Below are 24,885 nucleotides of genomic sequence, written 5' to 3'. Positions count from 1 at the left end.
AGCTAGTTATGGTTTTAATATAACATTATAGGTAAATTTTATCTAAATTGTTGAAATTAAAAGTTATTTTATGAGTATGAAGGGAAAGCCATCTCAGGTCTTCAGGTGAATGTTCGTATCCTCTAATAAGCAGCAGATTTTCAAAAAACCCCTAGCAGTTTACCGTTTGTGTTTTTCTTTTACATAGTGCTTATATCAAGTTCTGGTAAATGTTTCAAGGAGTGGCAAACCTGGGACACCTAGCATTGCAGCTGTGGCGGTGAACACCCAGCATGGCTCTTTCCTGCGGCTTAACAATACCTCGGAAGAGAGAGAAGTCTGTAGGTTTGTACCTGCTTTGAGGTCGACATAACTGAAGTCTGTATTTTCTCTCTACTTTTTTTTTTTTTCCCTATTTTGTTTTTAGCCTTTCCACCCTTTAAGATAGCGTTCTGTATCTTTCCTGGTCTGTACCCAGGAATGCGTATCCCTCTGCCTTGATGACATTAGTCAAATCCAAGTCTGTTCCTCGTCTCACCATTTTTCTTAATCTTACCTAATTTTTGTAGGCTGGAATACAAATTTGGAGAATCTGGAAACTATTCTCTCTTGGTAAAGCACCCTAATAATGGAAGCAATGAAATTTCTTGTGACCTGGTGGTCAATAAGGATCCAGTTGACAGTAACCTTCGTAAGTATAAACTCTTCGTTGATTTTTCTAATTGTGTTTTTAAAGGCTTTAGTTTTCTTTGGGTGCTGTTTGAACAGCAAAGCAGTTCATGACCCTTTCCATAATTTAAAACTCGAGTTAGGTTATCTGTCTCATATAGTTATGACATAATTATAGTGTATATATTGCACCATTGGTGTATACCAAGAAAATCAGGTGAGATATCAACATATTCTCATAGTTGCCATTGAGCTTAATTACAAAACATAAAGAATCCAAAAAAAGTTAATGCGGCGGAAAGAAATCAGAAGTAGGACAATGGATTTTTCAAGTATCTTTCCTTGTTTCATGATTTAGGGTACAGTGTTTCCTGTATAGTTTTCCTTCTTACACTGATAGTCCAGAGTTCATTTAGATTAAGGAAAGATCACTCATTCTTTACTAACTCCAGTGAGGAAAATGTGTCACCCTGACCTCCCCCCTTGGAAAATACTGGGTGTGCTGCCTAATGAATCCCTGTGCCATTAATAAGTACTGTTTACAAGGAAGACACCCTGGTAGTGTAGTGGTTAAGAGCTATGGCTGCTAAACAAAAAGGTTGGCAGTTCAAATCCACCAGCTGCTCCTTGGATACCCTATGGGGCAGTTCTACTCTGTCCTATAAGATTGCTGTGAGTCAGAATCAACTCGATGGTTTTTTTTTTGGTTCACAAGGAAGCCGTTGAGGCTATGGGGTCATGTCAGAAGAATGTAAAAGCCACTAGGAAGAGGCCAATATGAAGTGAGGCAATTTAAACATCAAAAGAATAATGGGTTAATTGATAGTAACACAATGAATATACATAAAAAAGTATGAGTTCATTATGAAACTCAAAAGAGAGAGCCCCTTTCCTTCCTCCCCCCAACAAAAATAAAAAGAACAGTTTGGTCACCTTTGGAAGTAACGGGGGCACCTGATGTTAACTGTTGTTAGTTGCTGTCAAGTCAGCTCTGGTTCACGGAGACCTTATATATAAGAGAATGAAACATATCTAGTATCAGTGGTATGTCTGAGCCCATTGTTGTGATTGTGGATGTTAACTAGGGTGGTCGAAAATTGTAAATTTAAAGGAAAAATTTAAATTTAAATGTTTCATGAAAACATTCTGCTTTTTTTTATTTTAACTGTTAGTTCGTGATAACCAAATAGCTTTTGTGGATGAAGGTAATTTCTTTACGGCAGAATTCTAGCTAATAAAATATGGTAGGAATGACAGAATATTTTGCCACTCCTAATGAAATAATTGCTTCAGGAAAAAAATTATGAGTGGATCAAGCCATCGGATGAAGGGAAACTTTACAACGTAGGGATTAGGCTTTCACCAGCTGAACACATCCATTAGTCAGTGGGATGCACACAGTACCATCTTGCCCCCCAAAAGCTGAACTTGAGTCTAGTCAAGACTTTAGAATGAAATTTACTATTACAGACATAAGGGGATAGAGGAACAAGTTAAATGATACCCTGAGGAAGTATACAGACAAATCTAGAATATGAGACATGAATAAAGGAGAGCTGACTTGGTATTTTCAACAGGTCTATGGCATGGAAAAGAGAGGGGACGAGGGCTGCTTAAGACTAACTGCAACATAGAGATATAACAAGCAAATGCAAGGTGTGAACCTTGTTTGGATCTTGATTCAAACACACTAACTGCAAAACACATTTTTGAGATATCAAGAAAATTTAAATATGGACTCTGTTAGATGTTTACCAGGGAATTATTACAAATTTTATATAACATTGTGGTTATATAACAGAAGTCCATTAAAAAATTTTTTTTTTATTTAGAAATAGTTTTCCAAACTGGACTTACAGAAAAATTATACAAAAAGAGTTCCTATATACCTTTCACCCCTAAACTTCTAAACTATATAACCATAGTACAATTATCACATGGTAATAATCCCAGTCCTTGAAACCACAAATTTATCATTGATTTAATACTATCCACTACTCTACAGACTTATTCAAATTTTTTCGACTGTGATTGTCCCTTATAATGTCCTTTTTCCGGTTTAGTATCGAATCTAGGATTTCTCATTACACTGACTTGTCAAGTCTCCTTAATCTCCTCCATTCTATGACAGTTCTTCAGTCTTTCCTTGTCTCTCATGACCTTGACACTTTTTTAAAATAATATATTTTTTGAGGAAAGTAACTTCCCATTTGAAACCTTCTATACAAATTGTTCAGTGATGTTAGTTACATTTTTCACAGTGTGTCGACATTCTCTTTGTGTTCTGGTTGTTCCCTTTCTAGTACTCTAATTTCCCTGCCCCCTTATCTTCTCCTTTTTGCTTTAGAGTAAATAGGGACACTTGTGAAGTGTACTAACTGGTTAATTTGTAGACTGCCCCTCAATTTGTATTTGCCTGATGTTTTCTCATGAGTGGGTAGAGGTTATGCATTTTTGGTATGGATACTGCAGACGTGCTGGTATGCAGTTCTTTGTGCATCATGTCAGGAGGCTCATGATGTTGGTTTTACGAGTTCATATGCTTTAGAGGTTCACATGGGGATGGAATGACATCATGCCTGGGAGTTGCTTTAAAATATTTCAGCCAAAAAATGAAGTAAGAGTGACAAAATCTTGGTAGTTCTGGAGTCTGAGTGATGGTTATATGCAGGTTTATTATACAGTTCTCTCTACTTTTGTGTTTGATATATGAAAATTAGTACTCCCCTCATGAAGAACATTCTAAGTTGTTGTTTGGAAACATAGCGTAAGAATATAGAGATTGTCTCTCACCTGTTTTCATTTATAGATTAAATGTAATGACGTGATCAGCTTTAATGATGACATTTTTGGTGGTAATATTTCTTTTCTCTTTTATAGCTGTGAGTATCGCGTTCCTTATTGGTCTAGCGCTCATCATTGCGATATCCTTTCTAAGGTTCTTATTGAGGTAAGCTGACGTTAGGAGAGGACACATTGGGGAAAGTAGAACATAGAAATAATCTGTTCAGAAAGGCTAGTTTTGACCCCTCGAATGACCATTATTTCTTGATTAAACGAACGTTTTTTTAATTATTAGTTTTTTATTTTCAGTGAAAATATACACAGCAAAGCAACTTTTACATGTACAGTTCATCGACAGTAATTATATACTTCACATCGTGTCACCATCCTCCCTATCCCTGCCTGTATTGTTTCACCACTGTTAACTTAGACTCTCTGCCCCTTAAAGTTCTCATCTGTGTTTTATAGTTACTGTTGTCCATGTGGGAAACCCTGGTGGCTTAGTGGTTGAGAGCTATGGCTGCTAACCAAAAGGTTGGCAGTTCGAGTCCACCAGGCGCTCCTTGGAATCCATATGGGATAGTTCTACTCTGTCCTATAGGGTCACTTTGAGTTGGAATCGACTCGACGGCAGTGGGTTTGGTATGGCTTTTTTGGTTGTCCATTTTATCTCATATAGATAATCCTTTAAAAGAGTGCGATGCCCAAGGCAAACTTTATTAAAGGAGGTAAATTGTAGTTTAAAGATGACTTCATGGTATAGTTTCAGTTCAAGGTTTAAAAGTTGTTTCCAGGCAATAGATTTGGGGTTCCTCCAATCTCAATGTATCCAATAAATCTGGTTTCCAATAAGAATTTGAAGTTCTATTCCACATTTTTCCTCCTTTTGATCAAGATCCTTTGATTGGGGCCTTGATCAAAATGTTAAATGAACATTTATTGTGTGTCCACCATGCCGAGTCCAGTCCCAGGTGTTTGGGATTCAGTGTAGAATAAGACATGGCCCATGACTTCAGGGTATTGATAACCTAGTTCCAATGGATTTTTCTTTAATCCTCCTACATGGCTGAAAAGGTAAAAGAAAATGCTTGAGAAATAATTTTTTCCTGAAAAAAAAATCTCACATCTCTACTTTGTATCTAGTGGATGTGGTCTGTGATAATTCAGGTGGAGGCTGCCACACTGGGTTGTTTTCCTCTTCCTTGTTTCTAAGACTTGAGGGCCACTGTCTTAGTCATCTAGCGCTGCTATAACAGAAATACCACAAGTGGTTGGTTTTAACAAAGAGAAATTTATTCTCTCACAGTCCAGGAGGCTAGAAGTCCAAATTCAGGGCGTCAGCTCCAGGGGAAGGCTTTCTCTCAATCTTCGCCTGGACTAGTAGCAAGAGGGATTCTGTTGTCCTCTGCCTGGTTAACAGTGCTTTTTCTGAGAGCAATCAGTAGACTGGAAAAGAAAGAAAAAGGAAGTAAAATAGATCCAGGCCTGGTTTCATCGCCTTTCAAAGGAAAGTTCTTTCCTGTTTTAAAAGGAATAAGATAGTTTGAATTTTCATGTGCTCTAAAAAAAAAAAAATTTTTTTTTTTTTTTTATGTTAGGGTATCAGGAACGATGACAAGATTTTATTGGCGAGTTGTATCCAAATTGAAAAACAACAACAAAAACCTAGCCTTTAAGTCAGCTAGCTTGGGGAAACCCTGACACCTGGGGAGTTTATGCACTCTGATGCTCTACCTAGAATTAGTTTAGTTCCAGGTATGAGAAACCTGCCTGTATATATATAGCGGTAGAATGACTTGCTGCTTAGAGCATTTAACTTAATTGCTTTTTAGGGACAAAGCGTAATTCTAGCAGGAGTTTCATTTCTTTGAACTAAGGTGTTAATCTTGTCAATCTTTTGATAACATGCAAATGATATTCAGGTTTATTAGGGTGTTTTCATTTGGTGCCTTTAATATGAGTGGATTTGTTACATGACTTTTTTTAAGGAATTGGTAGCTGTCATCAAGCACTTGCAAAAAGAAATTCCATCTTACCCTACTGTGAAACGGGAACTCCCCTCTGCACGTGATTCAGCCCTGCAGCCTGTGGGCAGAAGGCTGTTGTTGGCAAAGCCAGAGTCACACGCATAAAAGTTCAGGGAAGTTCAGGTTAGACTGAACCAGAAAGAGTCTGAACCAATAGTGAGAATAAAGCCTCTTCCTCCATTTCACTAGGGTAACAAGCACGTGTAAGAGAATTCAGTTTTTTGTTTTTGTTTTTAATAACTTCTCCTTTTCACCCTTCTTCAGATGTCTGTATTTTAATGTTTTTCGTGCGATGATGATATTATCAATGCTGTATAAACCAGGATGGGAGCCGAGTTGTGGGGGCAAAAAAAGAGAAGAGATGATAGATATATGGACTGGATGTGTGAATCATGCTGATTTGAGCAATTCAACTGTAAAAATGTATTTGTGAGACTGTTGGGAAGCTTGAACTAGCTATTTGATAATATAAGGAATTATTGTTCATATTTTTACGTGTAGTGGTGTTGTGGTTATATGTAAAAATAAAAAGAGCATCTTTTAGACATACCTACTGAAGTATGTATGGATGAAACAATATGATGTCTGGGATTTTCTTTAAAAGTCTCAATCCAAGGCGGTGGTGAGGGATGGTGGGCAGAAGTATAGGTGAAATAAGATTGGCCTCCAGTAGATACTTGTTGGAGCTGAGTGATGGGTCCATGGAGGTTATTATACTAGTTTCTCTACTTTATGTATATGCTTGAAACTTTCCATGTCAAGGGGGAAAAAACAAAAAGGAAAAGAAAAAAAAAATTCTATGCATCGGATAATTCAAATTTGGCAAAGTTTATGCAATACATATGGGTAGTTTTGTTTTTGCAAGATTTTTTTTTCTCAGTAGACATCTCATTTTGAAGAAAACACAGTTAATATATTTATCTTTCGTTATCATGTAAATCAGTTCAGGATCGTTTGGATATCTATTTTACCTAAAGCAACCATATAGAAAAAAGAGCCCAATAAGTATTACGTTAGCAGTTGAATCACTTCAAAGTTACTTTCCAGCTTTCTCAGTATGCATAAACATGTATTTTAATTAGTTATAATAGACAATGTACTGGGTTTTTGCTTTTTGTTTTTAGTAGTTTATATTCATATTTCTTTGTATGGACAGAGCCCATGTTCTTGTTATTTTTACCAGCTGTATGTCATCTGTATGTACGTTACACATTAGTTTAGTCATTCTTGTATCAAGGGGATTTTGGTCGTTTCCAGTTTTTCACTATTTTACTTTTAACAGTGTCATTAATAAAAATCCCAGCCATAGGGAATGATGATCTCATTTAACCTTCAGGACAGGTCAGCTCTTTAAAAGGCCCTATCATTATTCCTATTTTACTGATGAGGCAGCTGCTATAAGGATCGATCGTGTACCACTATTTCCTCTATAAACTTTGGTTTCTATTTTTATTTTGTGAAAAAAAACTTTTTAAGATGTTTAATTCTTTGACTCATATAGAATATGAATTTTAGATTAATTTATTTCAATATGATATCCAATCATTTTGAAAATCCAGACAAGGAAAATAAATTAATGGATCCTCTTATTTATTTGCAGTTTGCAGGACTTTAATAATTGGATTTCTAAAGCAATCAATTCTCGAGAAACTGATCGTCTCATCAATTCTGTGAGTTGTTAGATTTCATCACATAAAATCTGGATGAAATTTGTAATTCCCTATTTCTAATTATTATTAAAAATTAGCTAGTTTAATTCATCGTATTTATATCGTGGAAGGCCACATCATGTGACCTGTGTTCTTTTTTTAAAAATAATTTATTTTTTGTCGTTTTTGGAAATAATACATAGCAAAATATACATTTCAACACTTTCTACAGTACATTATTTACATTCTTCAAGTTGTGCAGCTATTCTCACCCTTATTTTCTGAATTATTCCTCCACCATTAACATAAACTCTCTGCCCCCTAAGCTTCCTACCTAACCTTTTGAGTTTTTTTGTCAGTTGGATCCCATATAGATAGTTCTTTAAAAGAGCACAATGCTCAGGGCAGACTTTCTTTACTAGTTAAGCTAACCTATGGCTTGGTTTAAAGAAGACTTCAGGGGATATTTTTGGTTTAAGGTTTAGGGTTTGAAGATTATCTCAGGGCAGTAGTTTTGGGGGTTCATCCAACCTCCATGGCTCCAGAAAGTCTAGATTCCATGAGAATTTGAAATGCTACTCTACATTCCCCCGGCTCTGTAGAATCTTTGATAAAAGCATTCAGTAATGGTAGCTGGGCACCATCTACTTTTTCTGGTCTCGTGGCAAAGGATGTCTGTGTTCTTCATAAAAAACAGCCTTCTCCTCAGCTTCTTTCAAGGGCTCCGTCCTTTTTACTTAGTGAAATTGGAACTCTGGGCTGCATTACAGTGTGGAGACATTTTTCACTCTGCAGGGCAGCAATTTTGAATTGGTCAAGTTAAGTAGAGAAAGTATTAAGATTAAACCAAAAGACTAAGGCATCAATATTAAATTTATAAATGCTGATGACCTACTGTACCGATTAAATATATCAATAAATTTGTGTTAATAAACTCAGTCTCATTTATGGACACATTGGCTTCCGCTTTTGTACCGGATGCACCTATCTACCAGTTCTTTGTGGCTGCATTAGCAACATTGCCCCTAGCAAGCTAAGCAAAAATCACAAAAAGCAGATAATGTGAGAGACCAAACCTCTCGATGGAATCTTTGCAAAAACAAATTGCTCAGAAAAACTGTCTTTACCTTTCCACTCTGTTAATTTCTTCCCTAAAAAATAGAAAAATGAAATTTGCTCTTTAGCATTATGAATTATCTTCTCTTTCTCCTTTTTTCCCTGAAGGAGCTAGGATCTCCAAGCAGGGCGGACCCTCTCGGTGGTGACATCCAGCTGGAAGCCTGGCGCCCGTCTGCACCCCCATCCCGCCTCCGCTGCGTAGACACATTCAGGGGGTACGTGGGGCCCCCATGTAACACGGTGGATACAGGTAGTCGTAGGAATACACATTTATGTAAAACACACTGGTAATTTAAGGTAATCGTTTATGTATCTTTGATTTTCTAGGCTAGAAAGGATTTCTTGGGTATAAAAATAATGTCAGCAGTCTCTCCTTACTTAGAAACTGTCGTGATTGCCAGTATAACATGTTGATAGAGAAGAGAGTAGTGGAAGAAGGCCAGAACCAGCTCCCGCTCATTTATAGATTCTGTTGAGTTAAGGTCATTTACATCTGGGCAAGGAGCTGCACTTGAGGCTACAGACCACACCACCATGTCCAGTCGGTAGCTTGTCAAATGAAAAGATGTGCTGGTCTAGAAATGAAACACCACAGTCTAGGAAAGTCAGTGCGTATCCTTCACCGTGCTAGCAAAGCACCTTGAATACTCTTGGTATTCAACCTATTGATATGTGGTTAAGTGCTGTGGCTGCTAACCAAAAGGTCGGCAGTTCAAATCCACCAGGCGCTCCTTGGAAACTACGGGGCGGTTCTACTCTGTCCTGTAGGGTCGCTATGAGTCGGAGTCGACTCGATAGCAGTGGATTTGGCTTTTGGTTTTTTATGTTCATAGACTCATATAGTAGATGGTTATTATTTTGTAGAGCTGGTAGAAAAATGAAGACCAAGACCAAACCCTGAAAATAAAGTATAAAATTATTTAGCTCAAAATAAATGTTTAGGCATCAGTTCTTCCATGTCTATCCACTGAGGCCTTCTAAACCCCAGTGATAATCCCAGTGCAAACGGCAGAGCTCTGAGTACTCTTGGTGGCTATATTTGAAGCCAGGTAATAATAGTAATAATAATGATAACAATTGCTAATGATTTTTGAGGAGCCCTGGTGGCGCAGTGGTTAAGAGCTCAGCTGCTAACCAAAAGGTCAGCAGTTCAAATCCACCAGCCACTTCTTGGAAACCCTATGGGGCAGCACTATTCTGTCCTCTGGGGTCACTATGAGTTAGAACTGACTGGGTGGCACCTGACAACATGATTTTTGAGTTCTCCCCGTGAGCCAGACATTGTTTTAATTTGTCTTATTTAACCTCTTAACAATCCAGTTAACCACACCAGTTGGCATGGAGTCAGTTCTGACTCATGGTGACCACATGTGTGTCAGAATAGAACTGCGCTCCATAGGGTTTTGGCTGAATTTTTGGAAGTAGATCACCAGGCCTTTATTCCTTGGCACCTCTGGGTAGACTCAAACCTCCAGTCTTTCAGTTAGCAATTGAGCAAGTTAACCATTTGCACCACCCAGAGACTCCAACAATGCAGTTACTGGTAGGTAGATATTTTAATATGTCTGTTTTTCAGGTGAAGCAATTGAGCCATAGAGTTAAGTAACTTTCCCAAGATCGCTCAGGTACTAAGCGGTAAAGCCTGGATTTGATTCCAGGCGCTTGGGCTCCAGAGTCCCCGCCCTCCCCATATTAACCTACTACAGTCTTCGTTCCCTGCATTCTGCAGAATTAGCACCCAACAGTAGCATATTCAGAATACATTTAATTGTATTCCTCTTTGTTTCTGATTATCATGGCCACTGTGGGAGTTGAGATATTCACAGATGAGACAGGAGCTAACATTTGTTACGTGCACTGCTGAGGTGCTATAACACTTTCTCATTAAAAGGCCCTACATGCCATGGTGTGTTGTTCCCCCCCTTACAGATAAGGAGGCACATGACCGATGAGAATCTTGCCCATGGTCTTGCGTCTAGTAAGAGAGAAGGACCCAAGATGTCCCTGTGCCGCCTTCTACATATACAGTTCATTAGCTTGAAACATCTGAATGATTAGTGCAGAATTGAGTCATTGGAAATGTTCTGCGTTGTTTTCAAGTTACATAGTTCAGTACCAGTGTAAATTTTTCCTAAGACATAATGTTGCAAATATTGGCAACCAAAAAACCCATTGTCCAGGAGGCAATTCCTACTCACAGCGACCCTCTAGGACAGAGTAGAACTGCCCCATAGGGTTTCCAAGGAGCGGCTGGTAGCTTCAAACTGCTGACCTTTGGGTTGGCAGCCATAGCTCGCTGTAGCCATTAACCACTGCACCACCAGGGCCCCCATGTTGGCAACAGGAGAAGTTAATTAAGTGTATGGCTCTACTTGTAGTGACTAGAAAAATAATCGTTTCTTGCCCTATAAATCTCACTTTGTGTCAAAAACTGTTCAGTAGAGTGGCATTATTGCATGCCTGTACCTTGTATGTATGCACGTATCTCTTGCAGTTGGGTCATTTCATGTCACATGGGCAAACCCTGAAAGCACTCTCTTTGTTGGCTTTATAGGCTCGCTCTCATAATCATGGTCTTTGTTAATTATGGAGGAGGAAAATATTGGTACTTCAAACATGCAAGTTGGAACGGTAAGGTGTTTCCTAAAGGCAGCATGGTTCCCACAGGTCCATTCAGAGAACTGTAGGGCGGGAGAATCACCCAGCAAACCCTAGCAGCTCCAGAGATGAGGCCCCAGTAGCCCCCTCTGAGCCCCTTAGAGTGACCAGTAGATTATTCTGTTAGCCCTTGACTTTTCTTGGTCCTTCAGTGTGCAGTGCATCTGTAATGCTTCACTGTAGTATCCTCGAGACCTCAAATGTCCCTACTGGGGGACTGTGGGGCGTCATTGAACTGGGATTCATTTCTGTGGTGCTAAATGATTCCTGTGAATCTGGCTTGGTGGTTTGGTTTGGAAACGGATTTTGAATAGCTCTTATCACACTACTTGAAGATCGGAAACTTGTCTACATACTTCCAGTTTGGTCCTCTGACGTCCAGCAATGTTCATAGGAAACGCCTCAGCCTATGACTGGCTGAGAGCTTCGAGGGAGTCATCCGTTTGTATGTGTTTTACTTCAGTGGTTTCCTCTAGACTCTTCGTGAGTTTGTTTTCTGTGTCAGTACATAGCAGAATCCATTCTAGATATTGGGCATATTTATATTCCTGAGTGCTTTTTCTTAACATCTATGCTTGTGTTGTTCTGCAGGACTGACAGTGGCTGACCTCGTATTTCCATGGTGAGTTTGCAATGATTTCTTCCTGTTTAACGTCATCTCTTATATAGTTCAGCTCTATTTTTTTTTTTTAATGATGCTGGAACCTCTTTCTGAGATTAGTCTTTAGTTCTGAGCCACAGGCATGTGTCAATTATAGGTCTCTGCTGTTATGAGGTCCTTCCAAAAGTTGTGTTACTAAATAATTCTTACACTTGGCATAGTTCTTGTTAGACATATGAGCATAAACGTGTGGTTTGCAAGGGAAAACATTTTGTTAGTGTAGATAGGATATACTAGGTCTTGGAATCTTGTAGAAAACCCTGGTGGCTATGGTTGCTAACCAAAAGATTGGCAGTTCGGATCTACCAGGCACTCCTTGGAAACTCTATGGGGCGGTTCTACTCTGTCCTATAGGGTTGCTATGAGTTGGAATTGCCTCGATGGCAGGGGGTTTGGTTGTTTTTTATTTTTTGAATCTTGTAGGGAATCATAAATTCTGAATATGTAGTTAAATTCCACTAATCTTGAAAGTAAGTATAAAATCATGTTTCCTAAAAGAAATGCAGTATATTGGTATCAGTGAGTACTGATAAGTATGTAACAAGGAAATGGTAGTAGTAAATTAAAATTTAAAATCATGGCGGAGTGACCAAACTCTCTCTCTGACCATCATGGCCTGTTGTTCGTATTGAATACTTCCTATACAATGTGAAATTTATATCTTTGCTCTGATTCTTTGAGCTGTTTTGCTCCATCATTAGGAAATAGTACCATCCATTGTTTTGTGTCCTTGATCCCACTGTTAATGTGAATTCAGTTTTTTGGAGATATTATTTGGGGAGGATTTGGTAGGGGGAGGCTCTGCATTTCTGGAAGTCTGGTAATTATTTACATATATTCTCTCTGAGGTTCCTGACAGAGAAAGTGGCTTGGCTCCTATTCCTGTTATCTGGGACGTTCATCTGATTAGGTTGACCCCAGAATGGGGAGCCAGAGGACACCAAGGGCAAACTCTTCTTTTCTGTAATCCTTAGCCAAATAACATGAACAGTTGTTGTTGTTAGATGCCTCTCGAGTCCATTTGTAGTCATGGCGACCCCATGTGACAGAGCAAAACTGCCCCACAGATTTTCTTGGCTATAATCTTTATGGAAGCAGATTGCCAGGTCCTTCTCTCGTGGAGCCACTGGGTGCGTTTGAACCGCCAGCCTTTCAGTTAGCGGCTGAGCTCTTAACCATTTGCAACACCGGGGCTTCTCAATTAGTAGTCTGATGATTATTATTATTATTTTTAATTGCGCTTTAGGTGAAAGTTAACAGCTCAAGTTATTTTCTCATACAAAAATTTATGCACATATGGTTATGTGACTAGTTGCGATCCCTGTAATGTGACAGCACACTCCCCCTTTCTACCCTGCGTTTCCGGTATCAGTGCAGCCAGCTTCTGTCCCTTTCTGCCTTCACATCCTGCCTCCAGACTAGAGCCACCCATTTAGTCTCATGTGTCTGCTTGAACTAAGAAGCACACTCTTCATGAGTATTAATTTATGTTTTATAGTCCAGTCTGATCTTTTTCTGAAGAGTAGACTTCAGGAATAGTTTTAGCTCTGGGCTAACAGAGGGTCCGAGTGCCATGTCTTCGAGGGTTCCTCCAGTCTCAGTCAGAACGTTAAGTCTGGTCTTTTTATGTGAATTTGAGTTCTGCACCCCACTTTTCTCCTGCTCCGTCAAGGCTGTCTTTGGTGGTAGCTGGGCACTTTCTAGTTCTTGTGGTCTCAGGCTGATGGAGTCTCTGGTTTATGTGGCCCTTTTGTCTCTTGGACTAATGTTTTCCTTGTGTCTTTGGTGTTCTTCTTTCTCCTTTGCTCCAGGTGGGTTGGGACCAATTGGTGCATCTTAGATGGCTGCTCAAAAGCTTTTAAGACCCCAAATGACACTCGCCAAAGGAGGACACAGAACATTATCTGAATAAACTTTGTTATGCCAAATGACCTAGATGTCTCCTGAAACCATGGTCACCAAACCCCAGCCCCTGCCACTCTGTCCCTTGAAGTGTTTGGTTGTGTTCAGGAAACTTCTTAGCTTTTGGTTTAGTCCATTTGTGCTGACCTCTCCTGTATTGTATGTTGTCCTTCCCTTTACCTGAGATAATTCTTGTCTACTGTCTAGTTAGTGAATACTCCTCTCCATCCCTCCCCACCCTCGTAACCTGATTAGTTTTTAAACAAGTATAATAAAAAAAAGAAAGAGATGTGTAGCTCAGACCAAAGGAGGGAGGGAAAATAGTTTTCATTTTGCTTTTAGGAGCTGGAGTGAATTTAGAAATTATTAAAATGTTTTGTTTCTGAGGAACTTTGAAAGAGGCTGCTGGTGAATGCCATGTTATTTGAATTGTAGCATCTTTATCATTTCTCTATGATAACTCAGTGGTAGGGTGGTCCTTTGGAATTCCACTCAATACTAAAGAATTTTCCTCCTCAGATAGGACTTGAAGATTCACTATCCAAAAACCACATAGCCCAACAGAGTTACATTCTAATCTTTCTTTTCAGTATTAACCTGATGTTATTTCAATAATTGGCTACTTTAAAAAATTAATGTGTTATGTCTCTGGAGTATATTATAAAATGATAATGATATAAATTAGATTAAAAAATTGGCAAAGGCCACCTATTAGTAGTTTTTGTTTATTTTTTAGGTTTGTATTTATTATGGGGTCTTCGATTTTTCTGTCAATGACTTCCATACTGCAGCGGGGATGTTCAAAAGTCAAACTCCTGGGGAAAATTGCGTGGAGGAGTTTCCTGCTGATTTGCATAGGAGTTGTCATTGTGAATCCCAATTATTGCCTTGGTCCATGTAAGTTTTTTTTTTTCCCCCTTTTTTACTATCTATTCAGGTTGAAATATGGAAACTATGTATTATAATTTAAAAAAATGTAATTTTCCCATCTCGGTTACCTGCAAAAAAAATAATGACTAGAAAAGTATATACAATGCTTGTTAACTTTGGGCATTATTATTATCTTCATGGGATTTTTAGACCTGGGACGAGCCTCCAAAAGTACTGTAGTCCCTCTGTTGTACAGAGGAGGAATCTGAGGTCACGAGAGATGGCAGTGCTCTCTCTAGATCATGCTAAGTGTAATGAGGAGCAGCGCAAAGACCATCACCTGGTTCTCAGACCCTACCTTCATGACACCTTGATTTCCTCAACTTGCCATTTGTATAGTAGTTCAAGAATCCACCTTTGTCAACACTTGTATATCAGCTGGGTTACTTTGTCATTACTTCAGGGGTGTCCAGCGAGACAGGAAGGAGCTCTGGTGGTGCAGTGGTTAAGTGCTCACCTGCTAACCATAAGATCGGTGGCTCGAACCCACTAGCTACTTCACAGGAGAAAGATGTGGCTGTCTGTTTCCGTAAAGATTACAGCCTTGAAAACCCTATGGGATAGTTCTACCGTGTCCTACAGAGTTGCTATGAGTCAGAATTGACTCAATGGCAGCAGGTTTTGGTTTAGTGAGTTAGCAAGCTGACGGAAGATTGTGGGCCCTGAGCTCGGTACCAGTGTCAGAATTGGGGAAGGTGGTGGTCACTCTCCTGCAGAGGCATATGATGTCATTAGCCAAATGATTCAGGCAATGAGCACTTTTACTGCAAGACTGTAGCCATTAGCAGGAGTAGAGGTCACCTCCAGTTGGAACCATAGGGGAAGTCGTCACGTAAAAGTTGCTTTGATGGATCTCCAAGTAGCCAGCCGTTGCTTCTGTAGGATTAGCTCATTTAGGGTTACTCTCTGCCAGTGATACAGTCATGTAGCCTGTTGGGCAGAGAGAGGCAGTTGGTGGCCTATTCTGGGTCTGTAGTCTCCTGGTGGGCATGAGAATTGAATCTAGATCCCTGCTGGGAAAAGGCCAGGAGATGAACTTCAGGGCCATAGGTAGTCCTGGCTTTATCCTCATACCCAAGTAAGACATTTTTATTCTTAGCTCAGTCTCTCAACTGGCCAGCTTCCTGTCATGAATTTCAGCTATGTCCCTGACAATCCTACTGAGTGAGATTGGCCTGTTCTTGGAACTTGAGTTGGAGCCATGTCTCCTGACCGTATTATATGTCTCTCTCTAAGGCTTAAAAAAGAATTGCTTAGATACAATATAGGTATGTTTTCCCCTTTGGGAAAAAAATAGTGTTGCATTGGGGTGATGAGAAATGTTGGCTAACACTTGACCTAATTTGTGTTTTCTCAGTGTCTTGGGATAAGGTACGAATTCCTGGTGTGCTGCAGCGGCTGGGAGTGACTTACTTTGTGGTTGCCGTGTTAGAGCTCCTCTTTGCTAAACCTGTGCCTGAAAATTGTGCCTCGGTGAGAAACCTTGCTGTTACGAAAAGAGAGGGAAAGAAGCCACTTTGGAATTTGGTGTAGAGTTTTCAGAACTTTATTAGTTATGAGTGCAGTACCTCAGTAGATTCTTTAACTCTTAATCATATGTTCTTGACGACATTGGGTGGTATCACCATCTTCTAGTTGTATTCAGTCTTTAGGGGCATAACTGACATTTTTTCAACTCCCTTATGGTGGCAATATATGTTAAAAAAAAAAATTCACATAGCATTTTGGTATCTATACAAATGCTGTAAGAATTTAACTTTGAGAAAAATGCTAGAGTGGGAAATGGGAGAACGACAATACTGTACTTGGCTAGTTTTTACTTCTTTATGATAGTATGTGAAAATCTCACCTCTTGTGGTTACTTCCTGTCTTACTATAAATATAGACTTGAGTTTACCCAGGTGGCAGCCCTTATTTTTCTTTTACTAGAGGTAAAAAATCAAGTGGAAATGTTTAAATTCTTCCATTTGAGGCCCTACTTAATAAATTAATAAAGCTTTATTTGTTTTCTAGCTATCTTCAATATATGTAACTAGCAAATTTATCGTGGAATCTCAAATTCTCTTGGTTCTTCCTACAATAGTTGCTTAGTTTTAATCATTTTGGAGTGCATTTTTAATCACTCTTACTTTACCTCCCCTGCCCGTCCTTATCAATGGATCAGTTATCCTCTGGCTGTCAGTTTTCCTTGAGGTGAAGTGAAGACTAGACGTGCACAAGTGCACATGGAGCTTGGTTAACCATGAGTATCACAGTGGTCGTTTTCAGTCCTTCTGTGGAACCTAAGGGTTCTGTGGAGATTATTCTGGGGTGCCATGATTGGGTGAGAGGTTGGGTGGGAGATGGAAGGTGGAATACCAAGAATAGTTGACACCCCATCTTCAACTAGAATAGCTCCAAAAGGTTAATATTTTAAAATTTCTTTCTATATACATCTTATTGAGATATAACTCACATATCATAAAATCCACGTTTAAAAATATACTATTCAGTGGTATTTAGTATATTCAGAGTTGTGCAACTATCACTCCTTTCTAATTCCAGAACATTTCCATCACCCCCAAAAGAAATCCATACCCGTTAGCAGTTACTTCCCATTGCCCCTCACCCCTTCCTACCCTCAGCCTCAGGCAATCACTAATCTACTTTCTGTTTCTATAGATTTGCCTATTCTGAACATTTCGTATAGATGAAATCGTACATTGTGTGGCCTTTTGTGTCTGGCTTCTTTCACTTAGCATGGTGTTTTCACAGTTCACCTGTGTTGTAGCATGTATCAGTACTTCAGTCCTTGTTATCGATGATAATATGCCATTGTATGGGTATACCACATTGTATTTATCCATCCTTCAGTTGATGGGCAGTTGTTAATATTTTTGTCTATTGTTAGTACTGCTGCTATGAACATTCGTGTACAAGGTTTTGTGAACAAATATGTTTTTAATTCTCTTGGGCACATAACTAGAAATGCAATTGTCCACTGATTTCTTTGCTACCAGTATTTTTAACATAATATATGTATACATATGTATATATATATATATATATATATATATATATGGAGCCCTGGTGGCATAGTGATTAAGAGCTCAGCTGCTAACCAAAAGGTTGGCAGTTCAAATCCAGCAACTGCTCCTTGAAAACCCCATGAGACAGTTCTACCCTGTCCCATAGGGTTGCTATGAGTCGGAATCGACTCTCCAACAACAGATTTGGGTTTGGTTTTTTTTGTGTGTGTATATATATATTCTTCTTTTTACTATAAGGGCTAAGGAAAGCATTTCAAGGAGTTTTCCAAATACGTACACTGTGTATGACCTCTCATTCTGTTTGCATGTAGTTTATGTCTGTTTCTTTCTGCTCCTCACTTAGGAGAGAAGCTGCTTTTCTCTTCGGGACCTCACAGCCAGCTGGCCACAGTGGCTCTTCATCCTGACGCTGGAAAGCATTTGGCTGACCTTGACATTCTTCTTACCAGTTCCTGGATGCCCTACGTAAGTGAACCCTTCTAGGTAATCTTTTTTGGTGGGGGAAGGGGGCATGACAGCTTAAAACAGTAGTATGACCCTGTTAATGTAATTAATTATATCTGCAAAGACCCTGTTTCCAAATAAAATCACATTCACAGGTACTGTGGTTAGGATTTGAACATGTCTTTTTGGGGTGCACAGTTCAACCCATAACACCAGCCAACACGGATTGGCCATAGTGCTACAGCTTGTGGAGTCATTGCAGCTTAACCCATTGCCATTGAGTCAATTCCAACTCATAGTGACCTAGTAGGACAGAGTAGAACTGCCCCATAGCGTTTCCAAGGAGCGGCTGGTGGATTTGAACTGCCAGGCTTTTGGTTAGCAGCCAAGCTCTTAAGCATTGTGCCATCAGGGCTCCATTGGCAGCTTAAGAACCTAATAGAGTGAGAAGAGGTGAGGAAGGGAGACTAATGTTTATTGGCTGTTCTGCTGCTGGTTGTCTCTTTCTCTTATCTTGTCTCAGTTGGTGGCATCATCTGTATTCCCAAGCCAGAAACCTGGGTGTTCTCTTTGCACTCCTACTTCTTTCCCCCACCCTTCACATCTGATCGTGTCTCTCAAATCTGTCCACCTCCTTCCAGTCCCTTTGTTCCAGCCCTAGTGCAGGCCATCGCTAGATAGGTCACCCCTTTTTGCACGTCATTTTCTGCCAAGTTCGGGTTTCTGGGCTTAGAGCTTTCAAGTCACTCAATCAGAGGAATTTTCTTTCATTTGGTTTTCTCCTCTGAAGCGTGCTTTGTATTGGTAGAGGAGTTTGATGTGTGTCAAGAGAAATATCTCCGTGAAGTTTTTTTGTGTGTGTGCACGTGTGTCAGTTCTAACAAAAATTGGGCCTCCTGCCTTCACACCGTGGGGAGCAGTCAAGTTGAAAGGCACTGGCGAGAGTGCATGGAGCCAGAGGAGATTTTTAGGATTGCACACGTCTCAGGCTCTTTGCTGGGCTGCGTAAGGAGCCAATACTTTTATCCCTTCTGAAGTCTTATCAAGTCACTATATGTTTTTCACTTGCCTAGTGGTTATCTTGGCCCTGGTGGCATTGGAGACTGGGGGAAGTATCCGAATTGTACTGGAGGAGCTGCTGGTTACGTGGACCGTGTGCTTCTGGGAGATGAGCACCTTTACCAGCATCCTTCTTCTGCTGTGAGTGACACTGGCTTGTACTTGGATGTATAAACTTAGGCTCTCTGAAGTGAAGGGAGTAGAAAGAGCGGGCCAACTTCAAACTGTGTCCATTTAATAAAATACAATGCCCCAAAACACCACTGTTGTCTAGTTGATTCCAACTCATGGCAAACCCATGTGTGTATAGTAAAACTGTGCTCCATAGGGTTTTCAAGACTGTGACCTTTCAGAAGCAGATTGCAGGGCTTTCCTCTGAGGTGCCTCTAGGTGGGTTTGAACTATCAGCCTTTCAGTTAGTGGTTGAGTGCTTAACCATTGCACCACCCAAACCCAGCCAAACCAAACCCATTGCCACGGGGTCGATTTTGACTCATAGCGACCCTGTGGGACAGAGCAGAACTGCCTTATAGGATTTCCAGGACTGAAATCTTTATGGAAGCAGACTGCCACATCTTCCTCCTTTGGAGCGACTGGTGGGTTCGAACTGCTGACCTTTTGGTTAGCAGACAAGTGCTTAACCACTTTAAGGGACTCCTTAATAAAATATATTTGGGGTGAATTTTTATTTTAAAAGCCGGCAAACTTTAGGTGACTTTGCTGCTCATTATGTGGCAGTATGTAAACATTAATTTAGATTTTAGAGTGAGAGCGCATTGTATAAAATGTGTACCGGAGTGGTTTTCTGTATGTCTCAGATTTCCTGAGCAGCAGACTGTATGGCAGAGATTCACGTTTGCTGAGGAGTTCTGTGGGGACCAGCACCTGTCGGGGGCTGAAGGAAGCAAGACTGGGCAGGGGGAGAAGTTAAACTGCACTTCAGTCACCACAGAGGATTCTGCCAATCCCCCGGGGCATCCTGGAGCCCGGGGTGGCCCTTCAGAGTTGTTTCAGTTGAGCTGAGGGATCGGGCCCTTTGTATCCCTGATTGAATCTGGACTGTCCCTAACAAGGGGCTGTGACCTCTGATGAGGCAGCTCTCTTTAGCCAAGGACAAATCCAGAAGATGGACTTGGCTGAGAGCTTCTGGCTACTCATAATTCTAGCAGCTGGGGGAATGAACGCCTCAGTCCTGAAAGTGGGAGGAGAGCTGAGTGACACACTACAGCATCCGTTAAACCGTGTATTTCCAAATTTCTATAATGACATTCATTTTATAACAAAAAAATACAAATGCATTTTATTTATTTATTTTTTAAATTATGTTTTTATAGTGGTGAGGTATACGCACCAAAACATCCAACGATTTCTACATGTAAAATTCAGTGACATTCGTTATATCCCTCATACTGTGCAACCATGATTGGTCACTATCCCGTTTGGAATTATTTTACCACCCTTAACAGAAATTCATTCACATGCATTTTTTAAATGTTATTATTTGTCTTAAAAGAAGACAGGGACCTGTTAATGTTGTAACAGGGCTGTCTAAAAAGAACAAATAATAACTGAGGGGCTGAAGCTGACGCGGCTGCTGCTGGAGCTGGCTCCCCACCGGGGCTCTGCATTCCCTTCTGAAGTGCCACACACCACACTTTCTTGGCCAGAGCTAGTCTGCCTGTGACCCCATAAGTTGGCAATGAGCTTCTGAGGCAGAAACACAAAACACGGAGTGGTGCGCTGCATTCAGGTTTGCATTTAGTCTCAGGAAGTCCAGGGAAGGTGAGTCGCAGTGTGCTTTTTCATGGTCAGATAGTGTTGTCTTCTCATTCTCTCCGTCAGGTGCTGTACCACACTGAGATGGCCTACGATCCAGAAGGAATCCTAGGAACCATCAATTCCATCGTGATGGCATTTTTAGGAGTTCAGGTGTCTGTTCGTTTCATTTTTCTGAAAATGTTTGTTGATTTATCCCTAATCCAAAAATGATTTCATCAAAACAAAATAAGCAAGCCTGTTCTTTTCCATGGCATACTCACTGCCGTCGAGTCAATTCCTACACATAGCGACCCTATAGGACAGAGTAAAACTGCCCCATAGGGTTTCCAAGGAGTGACTGGTGAATTTGAACTGCTGAGTTTTGGTTAGTAGCTGTCTTAGTTATCTAGTGCTGTTATAGCAGAAATACCACAAGTGGATGGCTTTAACAAAGAGAAATTTATTTTCTCACAGTCTAGTAGGCTAGAATTCCAAATTCAGGGTGTCAGCCCCAGGGGAAGGCTTTCTCTCTGTCGGCTCTGGAGAAAGGTCCTTGTCATCAATCTTCTCCTGGACTAGGAGCTTCTCCATGCAGGAACCCCGGCTTCAAAAGACGCGCTCTGCTCCCGGCACTGCTTTCTTGGTGATACGAGGTCCCCAACTCTCTGCTTCCCTTTCCTTTTATCTCTTGTAAGATAAAAGGTGGTGTAGGCCATATCCCAGGGAAACTCCGTTTACATTGGATCAGGGATGTGATCTGAACAAGGGTGTCATATCCCACCCTAATCCTCTTTAACCACAGGCAGAGATTATGATTTATAACACATAGGAAAATCACAAAATGGAGGACAGCCACACAGTACTGGGAACCATGGCCTAGCCAACTTGACACATATTTTTGGGGGACACAGTTCAATCCATGACAGTAGCTGTAGCTCTCAACCACTGTGCCACCAGGGCTCCATGGTATAGGTCTAATAAATGCTCAAGTCGCTGAAATCCAGCATATTTAAATTTTTTTTTTTTTTTTTTTTACTGTAGTCTAGAAACAATCTTATTTATATGACTTATCTTAGAAATGAATCCCGGACAGTTTTTGGATAAAAGACTTTTCTGCTGAGTGTGTTTGGGTAACGGTACACTGGGAGGTCACCATGTCTCTTGTCACATTTCTTTCATGTACATTTTCATGGCTTCACGTTGCACATCATTTATGCCAAAGTCAATACAGGCTCTGGTTATTCTTGGTTTACCTCGCATGCAATTTTGTTAAAATTCTAAAGAGTGGATTTTTCTGCCTAAAGTTCTCCTTATCACTGTTTGAAACTATTGACTGAGGGGAGCTCACTGGTAGGAAAACATGTATAAAGTAGCACAGTCCAACAGAACGTTCTGTGGTGATGAAAATACTGTATAGCTGTGCTTTTTAGTAGGGTAGTCATCAGCCACATGTGGCTGCTGAGCCCTTGGAATATGACCGGTGCAACCGAGGAACTCAATTTTTTGTATTATTTCTTGTTGAGAACATACACAGTACAACATATACTGAATCAACAATTACTACATGTACTATTCAGTGACATGGATTATATTATTCAAGTTGTGCAGCCATTTCCACCCTCCATTTATGAATTGTTCATCCCCCTCTTAACACAAACTCACTGCCCCATAAGCTTCCTATCTAATATTTTGAGTTGCTGTTGTCAATTTGATTCCATGTAGATAGATCTTGAAAGAGCACAATGGTCAAAGTAGACTTTCTTTACTAGTTAAGCTAAATTGTTATTTGGTTTGAAGAAGACTTCAGGGGATATTTTTGGTTTAAAGTTTAAAGATTATCTCAGGGCAATAGTTCCAGGGGTTCATCTAGCCTCCATGGCTGTAGAAAGTCTAGATTCTATGAAAATTTCAAATTCTGTTCTGTATTTTCTCCCTTTTGATCAGAATTCTTCTATAGAAAGGAACTGAATTTTTAATTTTATTTCTAATTAAATTTAGTTAACATTTAAATAGCCACATACTGCCAGTGCACATACTTGATAGTGTAGGCCTAAAGCATATAATTTGGGTGATTAAATAATTTTAGGTTTAGAAATACTATCTTTACCTCTATAGCACTTCATAGTTTATATTGTGATTTCATGTATATTTGCTTAATCCTTATAGAAGCTGTCCAGCTGAATCTGTACCTGTGGAACAGTGTAGTGTAGGGGTTGAGAGTACAGACCTGGAGCCAGCCTGCCTGGGTTTGAATCTCACGTCTGCCACTTACTAGCTGGGTAACCTCAGATGTGTCACCTAACCCCTCTATGCTTCAGTAACACCTTCTTCATAAAGTTGCTATATAACTCTTGTAAAGTTCTAAGAACCAGCACACAGAAAACATTCGTGAATTTTAGCTCTTTTTGTAAATTATTATTAACACTTTCTTATCCTTTGATGTTTCAGAGATTAATTCCTAATTTTGGAGGGATTTTTATGCATTTTACTGTTTTTAAAATACTTCCCTGTCTCCACTTCCACCCTGTTCCTGCACATCTTGCATATTGCTGCAGATTGGGCCATCTACCAGGTTCATCTGAGCTGGTCCCTTGTCACTCTCCTGCAGTAATCTTCCCGGGGTCCTATCACCTATGGGGGAAAGCCCATGCTTCTCAGTGCCTACCTGCCCACCCCATTTACATGGCCTTCCCCACCCTCCAGCATTTCTGTATTACCTGTAATGTCTCATAAATGCTGTGCTTTTTCACACTTTTTTACATGCTCTGTGCATGCTGTTCCATGCTACCTGGAATGCTCTTCCCTGCTTTGACCACCTGAGACTTGCTGCCCCTGTTCATAGCCTGACTCGACGTCACATCCTCTCTGATGTCTCCCTCCCACCCTGAGATGGCACTTGTTAACTAGTTAATGTTATGTGTCAACTTGGCTAGGCCATAATTTCCAGTATTGTATGGTGGCTCATTTTGTGATCTGATGTAATTATCCTCCATTTTGTGATCTGTTGACAATGCTTCCTGTCTTTGGTTCCATGGCTTCAGGTGTCCACTCTCACTCTCCATTAATCCAGGGCAGGAATAATATTCCATTCACCTTTGTAATTCCAGTATCTAGCAGTGTGCTGGCAAATGAATGTTTGTTGAGTCAAAGACAATGGATGAATATAAAATAAGAATATACTTTAGGCAGTTCTTTTGGTCATATTATGTTTTCTTCCCTAGGCAGGAAAAATACTACTGTATTATAAGGATCAGACCAAAGACATCGTGATTAGATTCACTGCCTGGTGTTGTATTCTAGTAAGTAACCAGTGTTCCTCATTAAAGTTCCTTTTCTCTACATATATAGTTAAGAGGAAATAAAATGTGTAACAACACTACTGTAGCAGCAGTCATCACATCTCAACCAATAACCTTCTTCATTTGAATGACAGAGGAGCAAATCTTTCCGCCTAAATGCTCAGATTTATTTTCTTAGGAAAATGTCATTATAAGTAAGACAGTTTGCCATACGACAGCCAGTCGGGAATCTGTGAAGATGGAATTGAGTTATGAGTTCTGCGTGGGGAGCCACCTAGAACGAGTAGACACAGGTGTTCAACATCACGTCCCAGATTCACGTGTGATAAGAGTTTGCAACCCTGATGATTTACCTGAGACCATACAGTCATGTTTCCCCTCCGGAGTCAACGTAATTTATCAATGAGTTTACTTTCTTCCCCTCACAGAAATGCTAAAAAAAATTTTTTTTTTTGGAGAATAATTTTTAATTATAATCTTAAAAATGTTTTTCGGGTTAAAAAAGTAAAATATAGGGCCCAATTTTCGACCCTCCCTAAACAGCTTAACTAACGTTTTTTGGTCTTGAAACAGTTGTTATTTTGGGAGAATGTATAAATCTTTTACATCTTTCTCTCCTGTTATAGGGGCTTACTTCTGCTGCTTTGACGAAAGTTTCTGAAAACGAAGGTTTTATCCCAGTAAACAAAAATCTGTGGTAGGTATAGAAGAAACTACAACTTTCATTTTGATTGTTGAAATCGCCTGTGTTCCTCAGGAGCACTGAGACCCTCATTTCACTCCTTCAGGTCCATTTCCTATGTCACTACGCTGAGCTCTTTTGCCTTCTTCATCCTGCTGGTCCTGTATCCCATTGTGGATGTGAAGGGACTGTGGACAGGAACCCCGTTCTTTTACCCAGGCAAGTCACCCCTAACC

At 40.1% G+C, this 24,885-nt stretch overlaps 1 protein-coding gene across 1 annotated transcript in view; it reads left to right on the top strand.

Moving 5' to 3' along the window:
• HGSNAT (heparan-alpha-glucosaminide N-acetyltransferase) overlaps positions 1 to 24,885 on the top strand; it is a 40,470-nt gene that overhangs the window by 11,577 nt on the left and 4,008 nt on the right. Inside the window, exons 3-17 of the mRNA XM_049866766.1 lie at positions 188 to 324; positions 549 to 670; positions 3,529 to 3,598; positions 7,060 to 7,129; positions 8,333 to 8,442; positions 10,782 to 10,858; positions 11,477 to 11,507; positions 14,185 to 14,345; positions 15,736 to 15,851; positions 17,751 to 17,872; positions 18,925 to 19,051; positions 20,753 to 20,839; positions 23,890 to 23,967; positions 24,594 to 24,664; positions 24,756 to 24,868. Of these exons, the coding sequence (XP_049722723.1) occupies positions 188 to 324; positions 549 to 670; positions 3,529 to 3,598; positions 7,060 to 7,129; positions 8,333 to 8,442; positions 10,782 to 10,858; positions 11,477 to 11,507; positions 14,185 to 14,345; positions 15,736 to 15,851; positions 17,751 to 17,872; positions 18,925 to 19,051; positions 20,753 to 20,839; positions 23,890 to 23,967; positions 24,594 to 24,664; positions 24,756 to 24,868 (1,492 nt within the window). The remainder of the gene's footprint in view (positions 1 to 187; positions 325 to 548; positions 671 to 3,528; positions 3,599 to 7,059; positions 7,130 to 8,332; positions 8,443 to 10,781; positions 10,859 to 11,476; positions 11,508 to 14,184; positions 14,346 to 15,735; positions 15,852 to 17,750; positions 17,873 to 18,924; positions 19,052 to 20,752; positions 20,840 to 23,889; positions 23,968 to 24,593; positions 24,665 to 24,755; positions 24,869 to 24,885) is intronic.

The sequence above is a fragment of the Elephas maximus genome, chromosome 22, assembly GCF_024166365.1.
Source record: "Elephas maximus indicus isolate mEleMax1 chromosome 22, mEleMax1 primary haplotype, whole genome shotgun sequence".
NCBI classification, from domain to species: Eukaryota; Metazoa; Chordata; class Mammalia; order Proboscidea; family Elephantidae; genus Elephas; species Elephas maximus.
The sequence above is the reverse complement of the archived record's forward strand: the minus strand, read 5'-3'. Positions and strand labels throughout refer to the sequence as shown.